The 19,654-nt window shown below is 46.1% G+C and overlaps 1 protein-coding gene across 6 annotated transcripts in view; it reads left to right on the top strand.

The window, feature by feature from the left end:
* The window catches only part of CIT (citron rho-interacting serine/threonine kinase), a 541,532-nt gene that overhangs the window by 332,759 nt on the left and 189,119 nt on the right, over positions 1-19,654 (top strand). For 5 of the 6 annotated variants that reach the window (XM_063913147.1, XM_063913146.1, XM_063913148.1 and 2 more), the window contains 2 exons: positions 3,696-3,889; positions 4,890-4,937. In XM_063913147.1, coding sequence (XP_063769217.1) covers positions 3,696-3,889; positions 4,890-4,937 — 242 coding nt within the window. The remainder of the gene's footprint in view (positions 1-3,695; positions 3,890-4,889; positions 4,938-19,654) is intronic. The other variant, XM_063913149.1, reaches the window with a different exon arrangement.

Genomic DNA, 19,654 nt, shown 5'->3' on the forward strand with positions numbered 1-19,654 from the left:
TGGTCCTGAATAACCACTCCTAACCTGTGGAATAGCTCTCGTATAAGGAGTAGGCAGAAATGTGGACTTCCCTTGTAGCATGTAAAATCCACTTGTCCAACTGTGGACCGAAAGGTATCTCACCCCCAAAAGGGGATGGATTCTACCGCCTTCTTGGCGTCAGAGCCTCCTTGTGCTAATAGCCTTAGAGGCTTGACCAAGTATGAAGCCGATTCCCGAATGTCATCCGCCAGTTGGGAATCTCTTCCAAGCTATTTCCTGTACAATACGTCCAGACCATGCTCCCATGGCCTTGTTTACCCAAACACAGACAATCGTAGGTCTCTGTGTTGCACTCACTGTTACAAAAATCGACTTTAAAGCTGTGTCAACCTTATGATCTGAAGCATCCTTTAAAGTCGTTACATTAGGAATTGGTAAAATTGTCTTCTTTGACACCTTCCTAGGTAATCATCCACTACTGGAGTCTCCCACTTATCCATTACACCCTTAGGTAAGGGGTAAGTTACTTAAACCGCTTCGGAAATTGAAAACGTTTATAAGGGTTCTTCCTTAAACCTCCTCCATTTGAGATTGGAGAGATTTAGAAATGGGAAATCCTGCTGAAAGCGGTTTTTGTTTCTGTTTGTGCGGGCGGTGTTAACTTGATGAGAAATTCATCCATCTTTTTTGAGAATCCCGCAGTCCATTCCGATTGCTGCTTGCGTGATTCTGCCATCTCCTTGGAGATTCTATCTGCAAGGTTGTCTTCTCATGATCTAGACGGAGCACTGCTCCCAGGTGGAGCATCCATGTTTAAGCAGGAATCGCACCCCGGAGCTGCCAACCCGCTTGCTCTTCTCGTTACATTTCGTGTAAACGTAATAGGTCTTTGGTGTGTTGACTAAACCCCGTACCAGACTATGTTGCAGCGCTTTCACCCTTTAAACTAGGAAGAGAAAGACTGTGATAGAAGACGGAAGCTAAGGTATCGGATTGTTCGGCTGGTAACTTTTGCTTCTCTTAAATGGAAGGGAAAAAGAAAGAAACAAACAAACAATAAATAAATAAATACATTTTTCAAACCAGCCGACTTGCAACCCTCACACACCCAACTGTAGGTCAGTTATGATGGTAGAGTTGGTATCCACTTGCTTCCTAGTATTTTTGTCAGGATCTTTGCAATAGAAATCCTTTGAAAATATAAATAATAATAATCAATTTTCAGGAGATCCTCATAGGATTTATATAAATTTCACCAGCAGAGGGAGTTGCTGATATCTAGTTTCACCAGCAGAGGGAGCTGTAACTACACAAAAACCCCTTGTTTTTCCCTTCTTTTTTTTTTAAAGGAGGGGGAGGGCTCATCCATGCCCCGTATATTTGGCGCCTGACTGGAAATAAAAAGATGGCCACCTTTGAAAAATTCTGTACACTTCATTCCCTGAGACCGTTTCTAAACACTAACTCTGCGCCTTTGTCAAAAGGAAGTGTGACAGAGCGCACTGTGCACTCTCGATCCCCGCTGCCCGCCCCCGCACACGACCGAAGGAATCACTCCAGCCGCGCGGCACTCACTCTGGCCGGCGTGCCCTGGGACCAATCTCCAGGTCCCGTAGCGGCGCCTGCTGACAGGGGATACAAGACCTCACACTGCGTTACCGCTGGCCGGCGCGCGCCAGTACTGCTCTCCTTCAGTCCCGTAGCGGCGCCTGCTGACTGAGAGATACCGGCCCACTCCACACAGCGTGACCGCAGGTCAGCGCGCTCCGGGACTGATCTCCTCTAAGTCCCGTAGTGGCGCCTGCTGACAGCCGGTCCGCCCCACACTGTGTGACCGCTGGCTGGCGCGACGCTGTGGGAATCTTCTATGCTGGGAAAGTCTAATAATATTTTTAGCCCCATAGGAAAAATAATAAAACAAAAAAACAAAACCTTATGCTACTTGTTGTCTAAAAACAACCTGTACTCACAGTTGGCGTCTTCAGAGAGATGCAGACCCCTCTCTCAATGTTTAACTTAGTCCCCCTTTAATTAGGGGGACGCAGCCTTTTTCTTTTGTAAAGCCTGCACCCCCTTTAAATTAGGTGGGATCGGGCATTTACTGTTTTGTCTTTTAAAGCCTGCACCCTCCCTTTAGTTAGGAGGGATTGGGCCAGTATAAATGAAATAAATAAATAAATCTTCAAGGAGCAGGAGCTCCCTTCTGTGCTTGTACCTCCTAGGCACAATTTTCCAAACAGAGGGAGGAGTGATGTGAAGGGGGAGGAGCTGGCTGTGCAGACTGCTAATTTTAGATTGTGCCACACCTCCGGTTGCAAGCTTCACACCCCTAATGTATAAGGATGCTCCAGTGTCCCCTAGTGGATGAAAGAGAAATAAAAGATGAGGCACTCTATGTGACAATACCATAGTAGAAAATGTTACTATCGCTAGGTTGACACATATCCAGTACCCGGCCAGAGCTCTCAAAAAAAAAAATAATTCTATCAATTGTAAATAAATAACAGATCAGTGGAGCAGGTCACCTTGTCTGAACTTCCAGTATGTAAACTGCAGTACAATATAACCAGTATGGTTCTTAATTAAAAATTACATATAGTGTAGTTGTCAAAGAAAAAAATAATTGTCCTCCAGTCCTATAGAATGGGTTACCAATTAACTGCCCCAATCCTGCCGTTCTTGGGAGATGGGTCTGCTGCTTCAACCATCCTCCTACATTTCCTTAAGGTGTGGAGGATTGTCCGTGAGATTGCCTGTGGCTCTGGAATGTGGCAACTCTTAAATACCGATGGAGGTAGTGCGGAGAGGTCCCCTCTCGAGCCTTCACTGAGAAAATGAGAGAAGTGTGAGGAACCATCAGGGCTGATTTCTTCACCCTGTAAATAAGCTACAGCGGCCCAGAATAGTAAAAGTATGAAAATACGTGTCTGCTGCCTAAGATATCCAAGTCCCCAAGCGTCAAACTCCTTTGGTATGTAATATGAAATGGAGGGGCTTTCTTTTTGGCATAGCTGTGCCCAGCTCCTGAACCAGCCTCTACATCCCCAATAAAGTGGTGTTCCCCAGTAAGAAACAATACAAAATTGTGGTTTGCAAATAGCATATTGCATAAGAGACAGTCAACTTAAAATAAAATATGCATAATAATCCACAGGTTACAGATTCCTGGTCTGCACAGAGTAACGTTTTACACCTTGTTACTATGTGTTTATAAACATCCAATTATACCGTTATACAAAGTGTAATTTTTAGTGCTGAATTACAAGTTTTTTAACAACTTATTTACCATTAACTAGATTTTTTATACATAAAAGCTACTAAATTACTAATATTTGCATGTTGTGATAAATGTTACATGTTGACAATCTTAGATAAAAAATATCAATACATAAAGTCTCACTGAGTTATTTATTCTACATGACAGACCACACGTAATTAAATTTACAAGGTGTTTCTAAGCGCAGAGTTATTCTTCTTTGTTCTAATTGTCTTTGTTGTGCAGCTTAGCAAGCTGTTTTACTCAGCAGCTTTAAAGAGACACAGGTTTTAATGAAATATAACTAATCAGCGCCGGTTTGTGGAATTTTGAGACTCTTGTCTCAAATTATCCGTTTTTTCCTATTCTGCACAGAGTTGAGGCAGTTTTTTTGTGGACTAAACTGATTTGCATGAAAAGCTGCATTTAACTAGAATTTGTGTTATAATGTTTTCAGACGATGGAGGCACTAAAAACCACATGCACAATGTTGGAGGAGCAGGTAATGGATTTGGAAGCACTGAATGATGAGCTGTTGGAGAAGGAACGCCAGTGGGAGAGCTGGAGAAGTTCACTAGAGGATGAGAAGATGCAGTTTGAATGTAAACTTCGAGAGGTGCAAAGACTTCTGGATACCGAAAAACAGGGCAGGTGAGGTCCAAATTCTATTCATCTGCGGCTAAGGTCCTCAAGCATACCACAGAATTAAAGAGCAGCTTTCATCTACACAAACTAAACCATTAAACATATTTCTAAACTTCTAAATAAATATTGCATTTACTGTCAGGAGAATTCTCACTGTGCTCCTGACAAATTATCTGTTGTACGTAGTCAGCTTTGATTATTGTAATCGCATTTGCTCTGCATGATCACATGAGAATTGTGTCACCAGATTTCATCTGAATCCAGTGACTCAGTGATGCTTATTTTCCCATTCAGAACAAGTCCGGTTACACTATGCTCATCACATGAAAATAGTGTCACAGCATTTAATGTGAATGATCACCTGAGTATAGTATTGCCGAATTGGGTCTGTATTATCACATGAGCATTGAACCTCCTGGATTTGATCTAAATGATCATGTGAGCATAGTGTAACAGTATTTTCATCTTACCAAACAGCCTAAAGCAAAAGCCATCCCCAAGAATGGTATGTATGTCAAGACAGCTCTGCCAGTGATTAAATGATAGTGTTTAAGACCAATCATCTACAATCCCAGGGACTCCACCATTTAGCCACTTTTCCCAAGGCTTCTTTATTCCTCTAAAAGTCCCAGTTGTAATCCTATATAGGAAGATTTTGAATGAGAGTACAAATGACAATCCTGTATCATAGCCAGAGGAAAAATGGCTGCAGTTGACAACTGTCCACTTGGTCAGTGACTTTTTAATAGGTGGTAGTGCAGGTTTAGTAATAGTACATTTCATTTAGGATTTTACTCAGGATATTCCATTTATTAATGATATGCAAGTTATACTATAAGGTTATACTTTATCCTATCAAACAAGTGGGGATGCTCTGTAAATATTTAAGCTTTCTGGCGTATTTGTTAAGGTAAAGTCTGTGAAACAGTGATTTAGATATGTATCTTGCTAAATTATTTTCCAATCTTTCTAATTCCCTACTCAGTGCTCTATATACTCTTTCTAGCTTTCACTTTCTGGAGTGGAGAAACCCCAAACAAGCATCAGAAGCACAGTATTTAAATAATAAAATATTTTATTTTCTTGCTAGATGTTTATGGCTTGAAATACTCCTAGTATTCTAGTGTGGGTATAACATTTTGTATATTGTTCCCCTTTTTGTTTCCACATTTTTGTTTTCATGTATTATTTAAGTTTTAGAAGATAGGTACTAATTGCTATTTAGAATTGTCAGTTACGACAGAGTACATTTAAGAAGAAACTGTGTTCTGTTTTATAACTAACTGCTTACATTATAACATTACTTGCAATGTCAATCTAGATACAAAAACTGGAGTTAACTTTCTTCACTCATTTGAGGGACGTTGATGATATATGGAAATAGTGCATCTATAAGGACTTTGACACTTTAATAAGCTGTTTAAGCTCCTCCCTTTTCATTATCCTCATTTCGCTAGCACCCATAAGGGATAATGGGGGAGACTTAGTTCGATGGGGTATAGACGGGGTCCAAAGGAGCCGGTGCACTTTAAATTTCTTCACTGTGTGCTGGCTCCTCCTCTCTATTCCCCCTCCCACAGGCAGTTTAGAAAAAACTGCCCTCAGGAGAGGATGCACATCTCTGCAGCACTCACTGCTAATGCTCAAAAAACTCAGCTACTAAAACAAGCTGTTGCAGACTTAGCTGCCAGGGTATATGTTACCACTGGTTCTCAGGAACAGCACCAGTTCTACTTCCACTGAGTCCTCAGCATGACTGTGCCCACCCAACCCGAGTGGACCTCGAGGTGGGAGCTCGACTGCGTCACTTCAGCCGCGTCTGGGAGCGTTCCTGCCATGATACCTGGGTAAAGGACCTCATTTCTCAGGGCCAGAAGCTGGAGTTCGACGGTGCGCCTCCCCAACAATTTTCAAATCAAGCTTACCAGCTTTGGAGGATACGCAAGTTACGTTGTGACAGGCCATCCAAAAGTTGGCCCAGTCCCACGTCATTGTTCCAGTACCAATACAACAATGAGGAAAGGGTTATTACTCCAACCTGTTTGTGGTACCGAAGCCGGACGGTTCGTTAAGGCCCAATTTGAATCTAAAGTCCTTGAACCCTTTCCTAAAGGTTTTCAAGTTCAAAATGGAATCCTTCAGAGCAGTGATTGCGGGCCTGAAAGAACAGGAATTCATGGTCTCCCTGGATATCATGGATGCCTATCCTCATATTCCGATTTGGCCACCTCATCAGGCTTATCTGAGGTTTGCCCTCCTGGAAGATCACTACCAGTTCCAGTCGCTACCCTTCGGCCTGTCCACAGCTCCGAGGGTGTTCACGAAGGTAATGTCGAGATGATGCTCCGGGTCCAGAGGGTCAATGTTGTCTCATACCTGGACGATCTCTTGATAAAAGCGAGATCCAGGGAGCTTTTATTGCTCCATATCGACCACACTATCCAACTTCTGTCACACCATGGGTGTATCCTCAATTCCAGTGACATCTGGAGCCAACTCAGCGCTCCTGTGGATGTTACTGGATACTGTGGCCCAGAAGGTGTTCCTCCCAGAGGGCAAGCCAAGAAAACTTCAGGAGATTGTCCGCATGGTTCTCCGACCTGCTCAAATATCCATCAATCTTTGCATAAGATTGTTGTGGAAGATGGTAGCCTCATACGAGGCAATCCAATATGGGAGGTTCCATGCCAGAACATTTCAGTTGGAACTCCTGAGCAAGTGGTCCGGATCACATCTCTAGATGCACCGGATGATTCAGCTGTCACCTCAGGCCAGGATTTCCCTCCTGTGGTGGCTGCAGTCTTCCAGTCTCCTGAGTTTTGGAATTCAGGATTGGATCCTCCTTAATTTTGATATAATAACTGAATTCAGTCTTATGCTTTCACATTAAAAACAAAAAAAATAAAAGCCTGGTATACTGGTGGCGTTTTATAGACAATATATTTTTTATTTTGAAGGGGATATGAATTCTTAACATTTTTTTTTGTAAAATTTTAAATGATAATCTTACTTTTGCCATAAATCAATCATAGATTACGTTTTTAGATTTGGTTATATATATATTGAAGGAGGACAGATCTGAACTAAGACTTATAGAAAGCCAACTGATTCAAATGCCTATATTAATATGAGTAGCGAACACCATATAAAATGGTTGGAAAATATACCCTTGGGGCAATATAGACGTTTGAAAAGAAATTGCACTAGTAATGAGATATTACAAACCCAAGTGGAGGAAATGACAGAGAGATTCGTGGAAAAAGGGTATTCTAAAAAACTTTAGCTGAAGCAAAGAAGAAATATAAAGAATCTACTTGTAGCAAAACCGAAAAAGAGTGGAATCCACTGCATATCAATGGGCATTTCTAACCCAATACGGTGGGCACTATAAGAACGTAGAACAAGTTATTAAGAACAATTGGAAATTACTTTTAAATGACCCAGTGCTGGGTAACCATTTCCCAGAAAAACCACTGTTTATATACAGAAAAGCGAAGTCATTAAAAGACAATTTGGTCAATAGTAGCCTTCCGGAAGTTAGTCTAAAGAAGGAACGGGATAAGGGTTATCATTGCTGTGGCGATTGTGTGATGTGTAAAACCACAACAAAGACTAGCATTGAATGTGAAACGGTAGAATTTGTGGTTAATGGCAAAAAATATAAAATAAAAGATTTTATCACTTGCCATTCTTGTAATGTCATTTATTTACTTGAATGTAAATGTGGTCTTATCTATATAGGCAAAACATCGAGACCTTTGAAGAAAAGATCAGCGGAACATGTCTATAACATACGGAAAGGGTTAAATACGCATCCGCTATCAGAACATATTAGTTTCTCTATCGTCCTAAGTGGATGCTGGGGTTCCTGAAAGGACCATGGGGAATAGCGGCTCCGCAGGAGACAGGGCACAAAAGTAAAGCTTTTACAGGTCAGGTGGTGTGTACTGGCTCCTCCCCCTATGACCCTCCTCCAGACTCCAGTTAGATTTTTGTGCCCGGCCGAGAAGGGTGCAATTCTAGGTGGCTCTCATAAAGAGCTGCTTAGAGAGTTTAGCTTAGGTTTTTTATTTTACAGTGATTCCTGCTGGCAACAGGATCACTGCAACGAGGGACAGAGGGGAGAAGAAGTGAACTCACCTGCGTGCAGGATGGATTGGCTTCTTGGCTACTGGACATGAAGCTCCAGAGGGACGATCACAGGTACAGCCTGGATGGTCACCGGAGCCACGCCGCCGGCCCCCTCACAGATGCTGAAGCAAGAAGAGGTCCAGAATCGGCGGCTGAAGACTCCTGCAGTCTTCTTAAGGTAGCGCACAGCACTGCAGCTGTGCGCCATTTTCCTCTCAGCACACTTCACACGGCAGTCACTGAGGGTGCAGGGCGCTGGGAGGGGGGCGCCCTGGGAGGCAAATGAAAACCTTTAAAAAGGCTAAAAATACCTCACATATAGCCCCAGAGGCTATATGGAGATATTTACCCCTGCCTAAATGTACTAAATAGCGGGAGACGAGCCCGCCGAAAAAGGGGCGGGGCCTATCTCCTCAGCACACGGCGCCATTTTCTGTCACAGCTCCGCTGGTCAGGAAGGCTCCCAGGTCTCTCCCCTGCACTGCACTACAGAAACAGGGTATAACAGAGAGGGGGGGCAAAATAAATGGCAATATATATTAATATAAAAGCAGCTATAAGGGAGCACTTAATCATAAGGCTATCCCTGTCATATATAGCGCTTTTTGGTGTGTGCTGGCAGACTCTCCCTCTGTCTCCCCAAAGGGCTAGTGGGTCCTGTCTTCGTATAGAGCATTCCCTGTGTGTCTGCTGTGTGTCGGTACGTGTGTGTCGACATGTATGAGGACGTTATTGGTGTGGAGGCGGAGCAATTGCCAAATATGAGGATGTCACCTCCTAGGGGGTCGACACCAGAATGGATGCCTTTATTTGTGGAATTACGGGATAGCGTCAACTCGCTTAAGCAGTCGTTTGCCGACATGAGGCGGCCGGACACTCAATTAGTGCCTGTCCAGGCGCCTCAAACACCGTCAGGGGCTGTAAAACGCCCCTTGCCTCAGTCAGTCGACACAGACCCAGACACAGGCACTGATTCCGGTGGTGAAGGTGACGAATCAACCGTATTTTCCAGTAGGGCCACACGTTATATGATTTTGGCAATAAAGGAGATGTTACATTTAGCTGATACTACAGGTACCACTAAACAGGGTATTATGTGGGGTGTGAAAAAACTACCAGTAGTTTTTACCGAATCAGAAGAATTAAATGACGTGTGTGATGAAGCGTGGGGTGCCCCGATAAAAAACTGCTAATTTCAAAGAAGTTATTGGCTTTATACCCTTTCCCGCCAGAGGTTAGGGAGCGCTGGGAAACACCTCCTAGGGTGGACAAAGCGCTAACACGCTTATCAAAACAAGTGGCGTTACCCTCTCCTGAGACGGCCGCACTTAAAGATCCATCAGATAGGAGGATGGAAAATATCCAAAAAGGTATATACACACATGCAGGTGTTATACTACGACCAGCTATTGCGACTGCCTGGATGTGCAGTGCTGGGGTAGTTTGGTCAGAGTCCCTGATCGAAAATATTGATACCCTGGACAGGGACAATATTTTACTGTCGTTAGAACAAATAAAGGATGCATTTCTTTATATGCGTGATGCACAGGGAGATATCTGCACACTGGCATCACGGGTAAGTGCTATGTCCATTTCGGCCAGAAGAGCTTTATGGACACGACAGTGGACAGGCGATGCGTAGAGGAGTTATTTGGGGTCGGTCTATCGGATTTGGTGGCCACGGCTACGGCCGGGAAATCCACCTTTCTACCTCAAGTCACTCCCCAACAGAAAAAGGCACCGACCTTTCAACCGCAGCCCTTTCGTTCCTTTAAAAATAAGAGAGCAAAGGGCTATTCATATCTGCCACGAGGCAGAGGACGAGGGAAGAGACAGCAACAGGCAGCTCCTTCCCAGGAACAGAAGCCCTCCCCGGCTTCTACAAAAGCCTCAGCATGACGCTGGGGCTTCGCAAGCGGACTCGGGGGCGGTAGGCGGTCGTCTCAAGAATTACAGCGCGCAGTGGGCTCACTCGCAGGTAAATCCCTGGATCCTGCAGATAATATCTCAGGGGTACAGGTTGAAATTAGAGACAGAGCCACCTCGCCGTTTCCTGAAGTCTGCTTTACCAACGTCCCCCTCAGAAAGGGAGACGGTTTTGGAAGCCATTCACAAGCTGTATTCTCAGCAGGTGATAGTCAAGGTACCTCTTCTACAACAAGGGAAGGGGTATTATTCCACTCTTTTTGTGGTACCGAAGCCGGATGGCTCGGTAAGGCCTATTCTAAATCTGAAGTCCTTGAACCTGTACATAAAGAAGTTCAAGTTCAAGATGGAGTCACTCAGAGCAGTGATAGCGAACCTGGAAGAAGGGGACTTTATGGTATCCTTGGACATCAAGGATGCGTATCTCCACGTTCCAATTACCCCTCACACCAGGGGTACCTCAGGTTCGTTGTACAAAACTGTCACTATCAGTTTCAGACGCTGCCGTTTGGTTTGTCCACGGCACCTCGGGGCTTTACAAAGGTAATGGCCGAGATAATATTTCTTCTTCGAAGAAAAGGCGTATTAATTATCCCATACTTGGACGATCTCCTAATAAGGGCAAGGTCCAGAGAACAGCTAGAGATGGGTTTAGCACTATCTCAAGAGGTGCTAAAGCAGCACGGATGGATTCTGAATATTCCAAAATCCCAATTAATGCCGACAACTCGTCTGCTGTTCCTGGGGATGATTCTGGACACAGTTCAGAAAAAGGTTTTTCTTCCCGAAGAAAAAGCCAAGGAGTTATCTGACCTGGTCAGGAACCTCCTAAAACCAGGAAAGGTGTCTGTACATCAATGCACAAGAGTCCTGGGAAAAAATGGTAGCTTCTTACGAAGCAATCCCTTTCGGCAGATTCCATGCAAAGGGATCTGTTGGACAAATGGTCAGGGTCGCATCTTCAGATGCACCTGCGGATAACCCTGTCGCCGAGGACAAGGGTATCCCTTCTGTGGTGGTTGCAGGAGGCTCATCTATTGGAGGGCCGCAGATTCGGCATGCAGGATTGGATCCTGGTGACCACGGATGCCAGCCTGAGAGGCTGGGGAGCAGTCACACAGGGAAGAAATTTCCAGGGAGTGTGGTCGAGCCTGAAAAAGTCTCTTCACATAAGCATTCTGGAACTAAGAGCAATCTACAATGCTCTAAGCCAGGCGGAACCTCTGCTTCAAGGAAGACCGGTGTTGATCCAGTCGGACAACATCACGGCAGTCGCCCATGTAAACAGACAGGGCGGCACAAGAAGCAGGAGGGCAATGGCAGAAGCTGCCAGGATCCTTCGCTGGGCGGAGAATCACGTGATAGCACTGTCAGCAGTATTCATCCCGGGCGTGGACAACTGGGAAGCAGACTTCCTCAGCAGACACGACCTTCACCCGGGAGAGTGGGGACTTCATCCAGAAGTTTTCCACATGCTATTAAACCGTTGGGTAAAACCAATGGTGGACATGATGGCGTCTCGCCTCAACAAAACACTGGACAGATATTGCGCCAGGTCAAGAGATCCGCAGGCAATAGCTGTGGACGCGCTGGTAACACCTTGGGTGTACCAGTCGGTATATGTGTTTCCTCCTCTGCCTCTCATACCAAAGGTATTGAGGATTATACGGCAAAGAGGAGTAAGACTAGTGGCTCCGGATTGGCCAAGAAGGACTTGGTACCCGGAACTTCAAGAGATGGTCACGGACGATCCGTGGCCTCTACTTCTGAGAAGGGACCTGCTTCAGCAGGGTCCTTGTCTTTTTCAAGACTTACCGCGGCTGCGTTTGACGGCATGGCGTTTGAATGCCAGATCCTAAAAGGAAAAGGCATTCCGGAAGAAGTCATTCCTACCTTGATAAAGGCAAGGAAGGAAGTCACCGCGAAGCATTATCGCCGTATTTGGCGAAAATATGTTGCGTGGTGCGAGCAGCGGAGTGCTCCGATGGAGGAATTTCAACTGGGTCGTTTTCCTACATTTCCTGCAATCAGGATTGTCTATGGGTCTCAAATTGGGATCTATTAAGGTTCAAATTTCGGCCATATCAATATTCTTCCAAAAAGAATTGGCCTCAGTCCCTGAGGTCCAGATTTTTATCAAAGGAGTACTGCATATACAGCCTCCTGTGGTGCCTAAGGTGGCACCGTGGGATCTAAATGTAGTTTTAGATTTCCTCAAATCCAATTGGTTTGAACCACTAAAGAATGTGGATTTGAAATATCTCACATGGAAAGTGACTATGTTACTGGCCCTGGCTTCGGCCGGGAGAGTATCTGAACTGGCGGCTTTGTTTTATAAAAGCCCTTATTTAATTTTCCATTCGACATAGGGCAGAGCGGCGGACGCGTCCGCATTTTCTCCCTAAGGTGGTATCAGCGTTTCACCTGAACCAGCCTATTGTAGTGCCTGCGGCTACAGACGACTTGAAGGACTCCAAGTTGTTGGACGTTGTCAGAGCCTTAAAAATATACATTTAAAGGACGGCTGGAGTCAGAAAATCTGACTCGCTGTTTATACTGTATGCACCCAACAAGTTGGGTGCACCTGCTTCTAAGCAGTCGATTGCTCGTTGGATTTGTAACAAAATTCAACTTGTACATTCTGTGGCAGGCCTGCCACAGCCTAAATCTGTTAAGGCCCATTCCGCAAGGAAGGTGGGCTCATCTTGGGCGCCTGCCCGAGGGGTCTCGGCATTACAACTCTGCCGAGCAGCTACGTGGTCAGGGGAGAACACGTTTGTAAATTTTTACAAATTTGATACCCTGGCAAAGGAGGACCTGGAGTTCTCTCATTCGGTGCTGCAGAGTCATCCGCACTCTCCCGCCCGTTTGGGAGCTTTGGTATAATCCCCATGGTCCTTTCAGGAACCCCAGCATCCACTTAGGACGATAGAGAAAATAAGAATTTACTTACCGATAATTCTATTTCTCGGAGTCCGTAGTGGATGCTGGGCGCCCATCCCAAGTGCGGATTATCTGCAATACTTGTACATAGTTATTGTTAACTAATTCGGGTTATTGTTTAGGAAGCCATCTTTCAGAGGCTCCTCTGTTATCATACTGTTAACTGGGTTTAGATCACAAGTTGTACGGTGTGATTGGTGTGGCTGGTATGAGTCTTACCCGGGATTCAAAATCCTCCCTTATTGTGTACGCTCGTCCGGGCACAGTACCTAACTGGAGTCTGGAGGAGGGTCATAGGGGGAGGAGCCAGTACACACCACCTGACCTGTAAAAGCTTTACTTTTGTGCCCTGTCTCCTGCGGAGCCGCTATTCCCCATGGTCCTTTCAGGAACCCCAGCATCCACTACGGACTCCGAGAAATAGAATTATCGGTAAGTAAATTCTTATTTTAAAACACAATAAATGTGAGAAACAAATTAAGAGGTTTTTAGGGAACCAACAGGTACAAGCAACTTGGAAATATAAAAATGTAGAGAATTACTAGCCCAGAGAGAGTTGAGGTGTATCTACAAACTAAATACCCTGAAAACCGAATGGTCACAATGCTGATTTTGAAATTAAGTGGTTTTTAGATTAATCATGATGTAAAAATATTTTATTTTCATTTAATGTTTCTCTGACGTCCTAGTGGATGCTGGGAACTCCGTAAGGACCATGGGGAATAGACGGGCTCCGCAGGAGACTGGGCACTCTAAAAGAAAGATTAGGTACCATCTGGTGTGCACTGGCTCCTCCCTCTATGCCCCTCCTCCAGACCTCAGTTAGATTTCTGTGCCCGGCCGAGCTGGATGCACACTAGGGGCTCTCCTGAGCTCCTAGAAAGAAAGTATATGTTAGGTTTTTTATTTTACAGTGAGACCTGCTGGCAACAGGCTCACTGCAACGAGGGACTAAGGGGAGAAGAAGCGAACCTACCTGCTTGCAGCTAGCTTGGGCTTCTTAGGCTACTGGACACCATTAGCTCCAGAGGGATCGACCGCAGGACCCGTCCTTGGTGTTCGTTCCCGGAGCCGCGCCGCCGTCCCCCTTACAGAGCCAGAAGCATGAAGATGGTCCGGAAAATCGGCGGCAGAAGACTTCAGTCTTCACCAAGGTAGCGCACAGCACTGCAGCTGTGCGCCATTGCTCCTCATACACACTTCACACTCCGGTCACTGAGGGTGCAGGGTGCTGGGGGGGGGCGCCCTGAGCAGCAATAAAAACACCTTGGCTGGCAAAATAATCACAATATATAGCCCCAGAGGCTATATATGTGATAATTACCCCTGCCAGAATCCATAAAAAAGCGGGAGAAAAGTCCGCGAAAAAGGGGCGGAGCTATCTCCCTCGGCACACTGGCGCCATTTTCTCTTCACAGTGTAGCTGGAAGACAGCTCCCCAGGCTCTCCCCTGTAGTTTTCAGGCTCAAAGGGTTAAAAAGAGAGGGGGGGGGGGGGGGGGGGCACTAAATTTAGGCGCAATATTGTTTATACAAGCAGCTATTGGGGAAAATTCACTCAGTGATAGTGTTTATCCCTACATTATATAGCGCTCCGGTGTGTGCTGGCATACTCTTTCTCTGTCTCCCCAAAGGGCTGTGTGGGGTCCTGTCCTCAGTCAGAGCATTCCCTGTGTGTGTGCGGTGTGTCGGTACGGCTGTGTCGACATGTTTGATGAGGAGGCTTATGTGGAGGCGGAGCAGATGCCGATAAATGGGATGTCGCCCCCTGTGGGCCGACACCAGAGTAGATGGATAGGTGGAAGGTATTAACCGACAGTGTCAACTCCTTACATAAAAGGCTGGATGACGTAACAGCTATGGGACAGCCGGCTTCTCAGCCCGCGCCTGCCCAGGCGTCTCAAAGGCCATCAGGGGCTCAAAAACGCCCGCTCCCTCAGATGGCAGACACAGATGTCGACACGGAGTCTGACTCCAGTGTCGACGAGGTTGAGACATATACACAATCCACTAGGAACATCCGTTACATGATCCCGGCAATAAAAAAATGTGTTACACATTTCTGACATTAACCCAAGTACCACTAAAAAAGGGTTTTATGTTTGGGGAGAAAAAGCAGGCAGTGTTTTGTTCCCCCATCAAATGAGTGAATGAAGTGTGAAAAAGCGTGGGTTCCCCCGATAAGAAACTGGTAATTTCTAAAAAGTTACTGATGGCGTACCTTTTCCCGCCAGAGGATAAGTTACGCTGGGAGATATCCCCTAGGGTGGATAAGGCGCTCACACGTTTGTCAAAAAAGGTGGCACTGCCGTCTTAGGATACGGCCACTTTGAAGGTACCTGCTGATAAAAAGCAGGAGGCTATCCTGAAGTCTGTATTTACACACTCAGGTACTAGACTGAGACCTGCAGATAGTGCTGCTACAGCGTGGTCTGTAACCCTGTCAAACAGGGATACTATTTTGCGAACATAAGACGTCGTCTTATATATGAGGGATGCACAGAGGGATATTTTGCCGGCTGGCATCCAGAATTAATGCAATGTCCATTCTGTCAGGAGGGTATTAGAGACCCGACACTGGACAGGTGATGCTGACTTTAAAAGGCACATAGAGCCTTATAAGGGTGAGGAATTGTTTGGGGATGGTCTCTGGGACCTCGTATCCACAGCAACAGCTGGGAAGAAATTTTTTTACCTCAGGTTTCCTCACAGCCTAAGAAAGCACTGTATTATCAGGTACAGTCCTTTCGGCTTCAGAAAAGCAAGCGGGTCAAAGGCGCTTCCTTTCTGCACAGAGACGAGGGAAGAGGGAAAAAGCTGCACCAGTCAGCCAGTTCCCAGAATCAAAATTCTTCCCCCGCTTCCTCTGAGTCCACCGCATGACGCAGGGGCTCCACAGGCGTAGCCAGGTACGGTGGGGGGCCGCCTCAAAAATTTCAGCGATCAGTGGGCTCGCTCACAGGTGGATCCCTGGATCCTTCAAGTAGTATCTCAGGGTACAGGCTGGAATTCGAGGCATCTCCCCCCCGCCGTTTCCTCAAATCTGCCTTGCCGACAACTCCCTCAGGCAGGGAGGCTGTGCTAGAGGCAATTCACAAGCTGTATTCCCAGCAGGTGATAGTCAAGGTGCCCCTACTTCAACAAGGACGGGGTTACTATTCCACACTGTTTGTGGTACCGAAACCGGACGGTTCGGTGAGAACCATTTTAAATTTGAAGTCCTTGAACACATACATAAAAAAATTCAAGTTCAAGATGGAATCGCTCAGGGCGGTTATTGCAAGCCTGGAGGAGGGGGATTACATGGCATCCCTGGACATCAAGGATGCTTACCTACATGTCCCCATTTACCGTCCTCACCAGGAGTACCTCAGATTTGTGGTACAGGATTGCCATTACCAATTCCAAACACTGCCGTTTGGACTGTCCACGGCACCGAGGGTCTTTACCAAGGTAATGGCAGAAATGATGATACTCCTTCGAAAAAAGGGAGTTTTTAATTATCCCGTACTTGGACGATCTCCTTATAAAGGCGAGGTCCACGGAGCAGTTGTTGGTCGGAGTAGCACTATCTCGGGAAGTGCTACAACAGCACCGATGGATTCTATACATTCCAAAGTCACAGCTGGTTCCTACCACACGCCTGCTGTTCCTGGGGATGGTTCTGGACACAGAACAGAAAAAAGTGTTTCTCCCGCAGGAGAAAGCCAAGGAGCTGTCATCTCTAGTCAGAGACCTCCTGAAACCAAAACAGGTATCGGTGCATCACTGCACACGAGTCCTGGGAAAAATGGTAGCTTCTTACGAAGCAAAATTCCATTCGGCAGGTTCCATGCAAGAACCTTTCAGTGGGACCTCTTGGACAAGTGGTCGGAATCGCATCTTCAGATGCATCGGCTGATAACCCTGTCTCCAAGGACCAGGGTATCTCTACTGTGGTGGCTGCAGAGTGCTCATCTTCAAGAGGGCCGCAGATTCGGCATACAGGACTGGGTCCTGGTAACCACGGATGCCAGCCTTCGAGGCTGGGGGGCAGTCACACAGGGAAGAAATTTCCAAGGACTTTGGTCAAGTCAGGAGTCGTCCCTACACATAAATATTCTGGAACGGAGGGCCATTTACAATGCCCTAAGTCTGGCAAGGCCTCTGCTTCAAAACCAGCCGGTACTGATCCAATCAGACAACATCACGGCGGTCGCCCATGTAAACCGACAGGGCGGCACAAGAAGCAGGATGGCGATGGCAGAAGCCACAAGGATTCTCCGATGGGCGGAAAATCACGTCTTAGCACTGTCAGCAGTGTTCATTCCGGGAGTGGACAACTGGGAAGCAGACTTCCTCAGCAGACACGACCGACACCCGGGAGAGTGGGGACTTCATCCAGAAGTCTTCCAACTGTTGGTAAACCGTTGGGAAAGGCCACAGGTGGACATGATGGCGTCCCGCCTAAACAAAAAACTAGATATTGCACCAGGTCAGGGGACCCTCAGGCAATAGCTGTGGATGCTCTAGTGACACCGTGGGTGTACCAGTCGGTTTATGTATTCCCTCCTCTGCCTCTCATACCAAAGGTACTGAGAATAATAAGAAAACGAGGAGTAAGAACGATACTCGTGGTTCCGGATGGGCCAAGAAGAGCTTGGTACCCAGAACTTCAAAAAATAATATCAGAGGACCCATGGCCTCTACCGCTCAGACAGGATCTGCTACAGCAGGGGCCCTGTCTGTTCCAAGACTTACCGCGGCTGCGTTGGACGGCATGGCGGTTGAATTCCGGATCCTAAAGCAAAAGGGCATTCCGGAGGAAGTCATTCCTACGCTGATAAAAGCCAGGAAAGAAGTAACCGCAAACCATTATCACCGTATTTGGCGAAAATATGTTGCGTGGTGTGAGGCCAGGAAGGCCCCAACAGAGGATTTTCAGCTGGGTCGTTTTCTGCACTTCCTACAGTCAGGAGTGACTATGGGCCTAAATTTGGGTTCCATTAAGGTCCAGATTTCGGCTCTGTCGATTTTCTTCCAGAAAGAACTGGCTTCACTGCCTGGAGTTCAGACATTTGTAAAGGGAGTGCTACATATTCAGCCCCTTTTTTGTGCCTTCTGTGGCACCTTGGGATCTCAACGTGGTGTTGAGTTTCTTAAAATCACATTGGTTTGAGCCACTTAAAACTGTGGATTTGAAATATCTCACGTGGAAAGTGGTCATGTTATTGGCCTTGGCTTCGGCCAGGCGTGTGTCAGAATTGGCGGCTTTGTCATGTAAAATCCCTTATCTGATTTTCCATATGGATAGGGCAGAATTGAGGACTCGTCCCCAGTTTCTCCCTAAGGTGGTATCAGCTTTTCACTTGAACCAACCTATTGTAGTGCCTGCGGCTACTAAGGACTTGGAAGATTCCAAGTTACTGGACGTAGTCAGGGCCTTAAAAATTTATATTTCCAGGACGGCTGGAGTCAGGAAAACTGACTCGTTTTTTATCCTGTAGGCACCCAACAAAATAGGTGCTCCTGCTTCTAAGCAGACTATTGTTCGCTGAATTTGTAGCACAATTCAGCTGGAGCATTCTGCGGCTGGATTGCCGCATCCTAAATCAGTAACAGCCCATTCCACGAGGAAAGTGGGCTCATCTTGGGCGGCTGCCCGAGGGGTCTCGGCTTTACAACTTTGCCGAGCTGCAACTTGGTCAGGGGCAAACACGTTTGCAAAATGCTACAAATTTGATACCCTAGCTGAGGAGGACCTTGAGTTCTCTCATTCGGTGCTGCAGAGTCATCCGCACTCTCCCGCCCGTTTGGGAGCTTTGGTATAATCCCCATGGTCCTTACGGAGTTCCCAGCATCCACTAGGACGTCAGAGAAAATAAGATTTTACTCACCGGTAAATCTATTTCTCGTAGTCCGTAGTGGATGCTGGGCGCCCATCCCAAGTGCGGATTGTCTGCAATACTTGTATATAGTTATTGCCTACCTAAAGGGTTATTGTTGAGCCATCTGTTGAGAGGCTCAGTTATATTTCATACTGTTAACTGGGTATAGTATCACGAGTTATACGGTGTGATTGGTGTGGCTGGTATGAGTCTTACCCGGGATTCAAAATCCTTCCTTATTGTGTCAGCTCTTCCGGGCACAGTATCCTAACTGAGGTCTGGAGGAGGGGCATAGAGGGAGGAGCCAGTGCACACCAGATAGTACCTAATCTTTCTTTTAGAGTGCCCAGTCTCCTGCGGAGCCCGTCTATTCCCCATGGTCCTTACGGAGTTCCCAGCATCCACTACGGACTACGAGAAATAGATTTACCGGTGAGTAAAGTCTTATTTTTTTTCTCTCTTTCATTTTTAAAAACGTTTAAAAAAAACAATTTGGAGCAAGTGCTAAAACGTGGGAAAATCCTGACTCAGATTTTGGAAGGACTATGTGGGAATACATAGTACCCCATTAGATCAATTGTGAGCCAGGACTAGTACCACTTTTTTGGGATCAGTTTTCCATTCAGATATCTGAAGTCCGAAGTATATTGGATACCTGTTTAAAAATGGTGACGAACATCGTAATCAAATTATGAAGAAATCATTGCCCTGACTAAAGGTGGCCACCGTTCCAGATATAAAGGGAGATTCAGGAGGAATTACAGTGGAGATTGAATATATAAAGCTCTTGAATGGAGTCAATGGAGATTACGATATAGAGGTGGAACGGATAGATCAAACTAAGTAAAAGCTCTGCATTGTGATAAATCATCTACGGATACCTTGGAACGCAACCGGAAGCATCA

This window comes from Pseudophryne corroboree, chromosome 1, assembly GCF_028390025.1.
Source record: "Pseudophryne corroboree isolate aPseCor3 chromosome 1, aPseCor3.hap2, whole genome shotgun sequence".
Lineage (NCBI taxonomy): Eukaryota > Metazoa > Chordata > Amphibia > Anura > Myobatrachidae > Pseudophryne > Pseudophryne corroboree.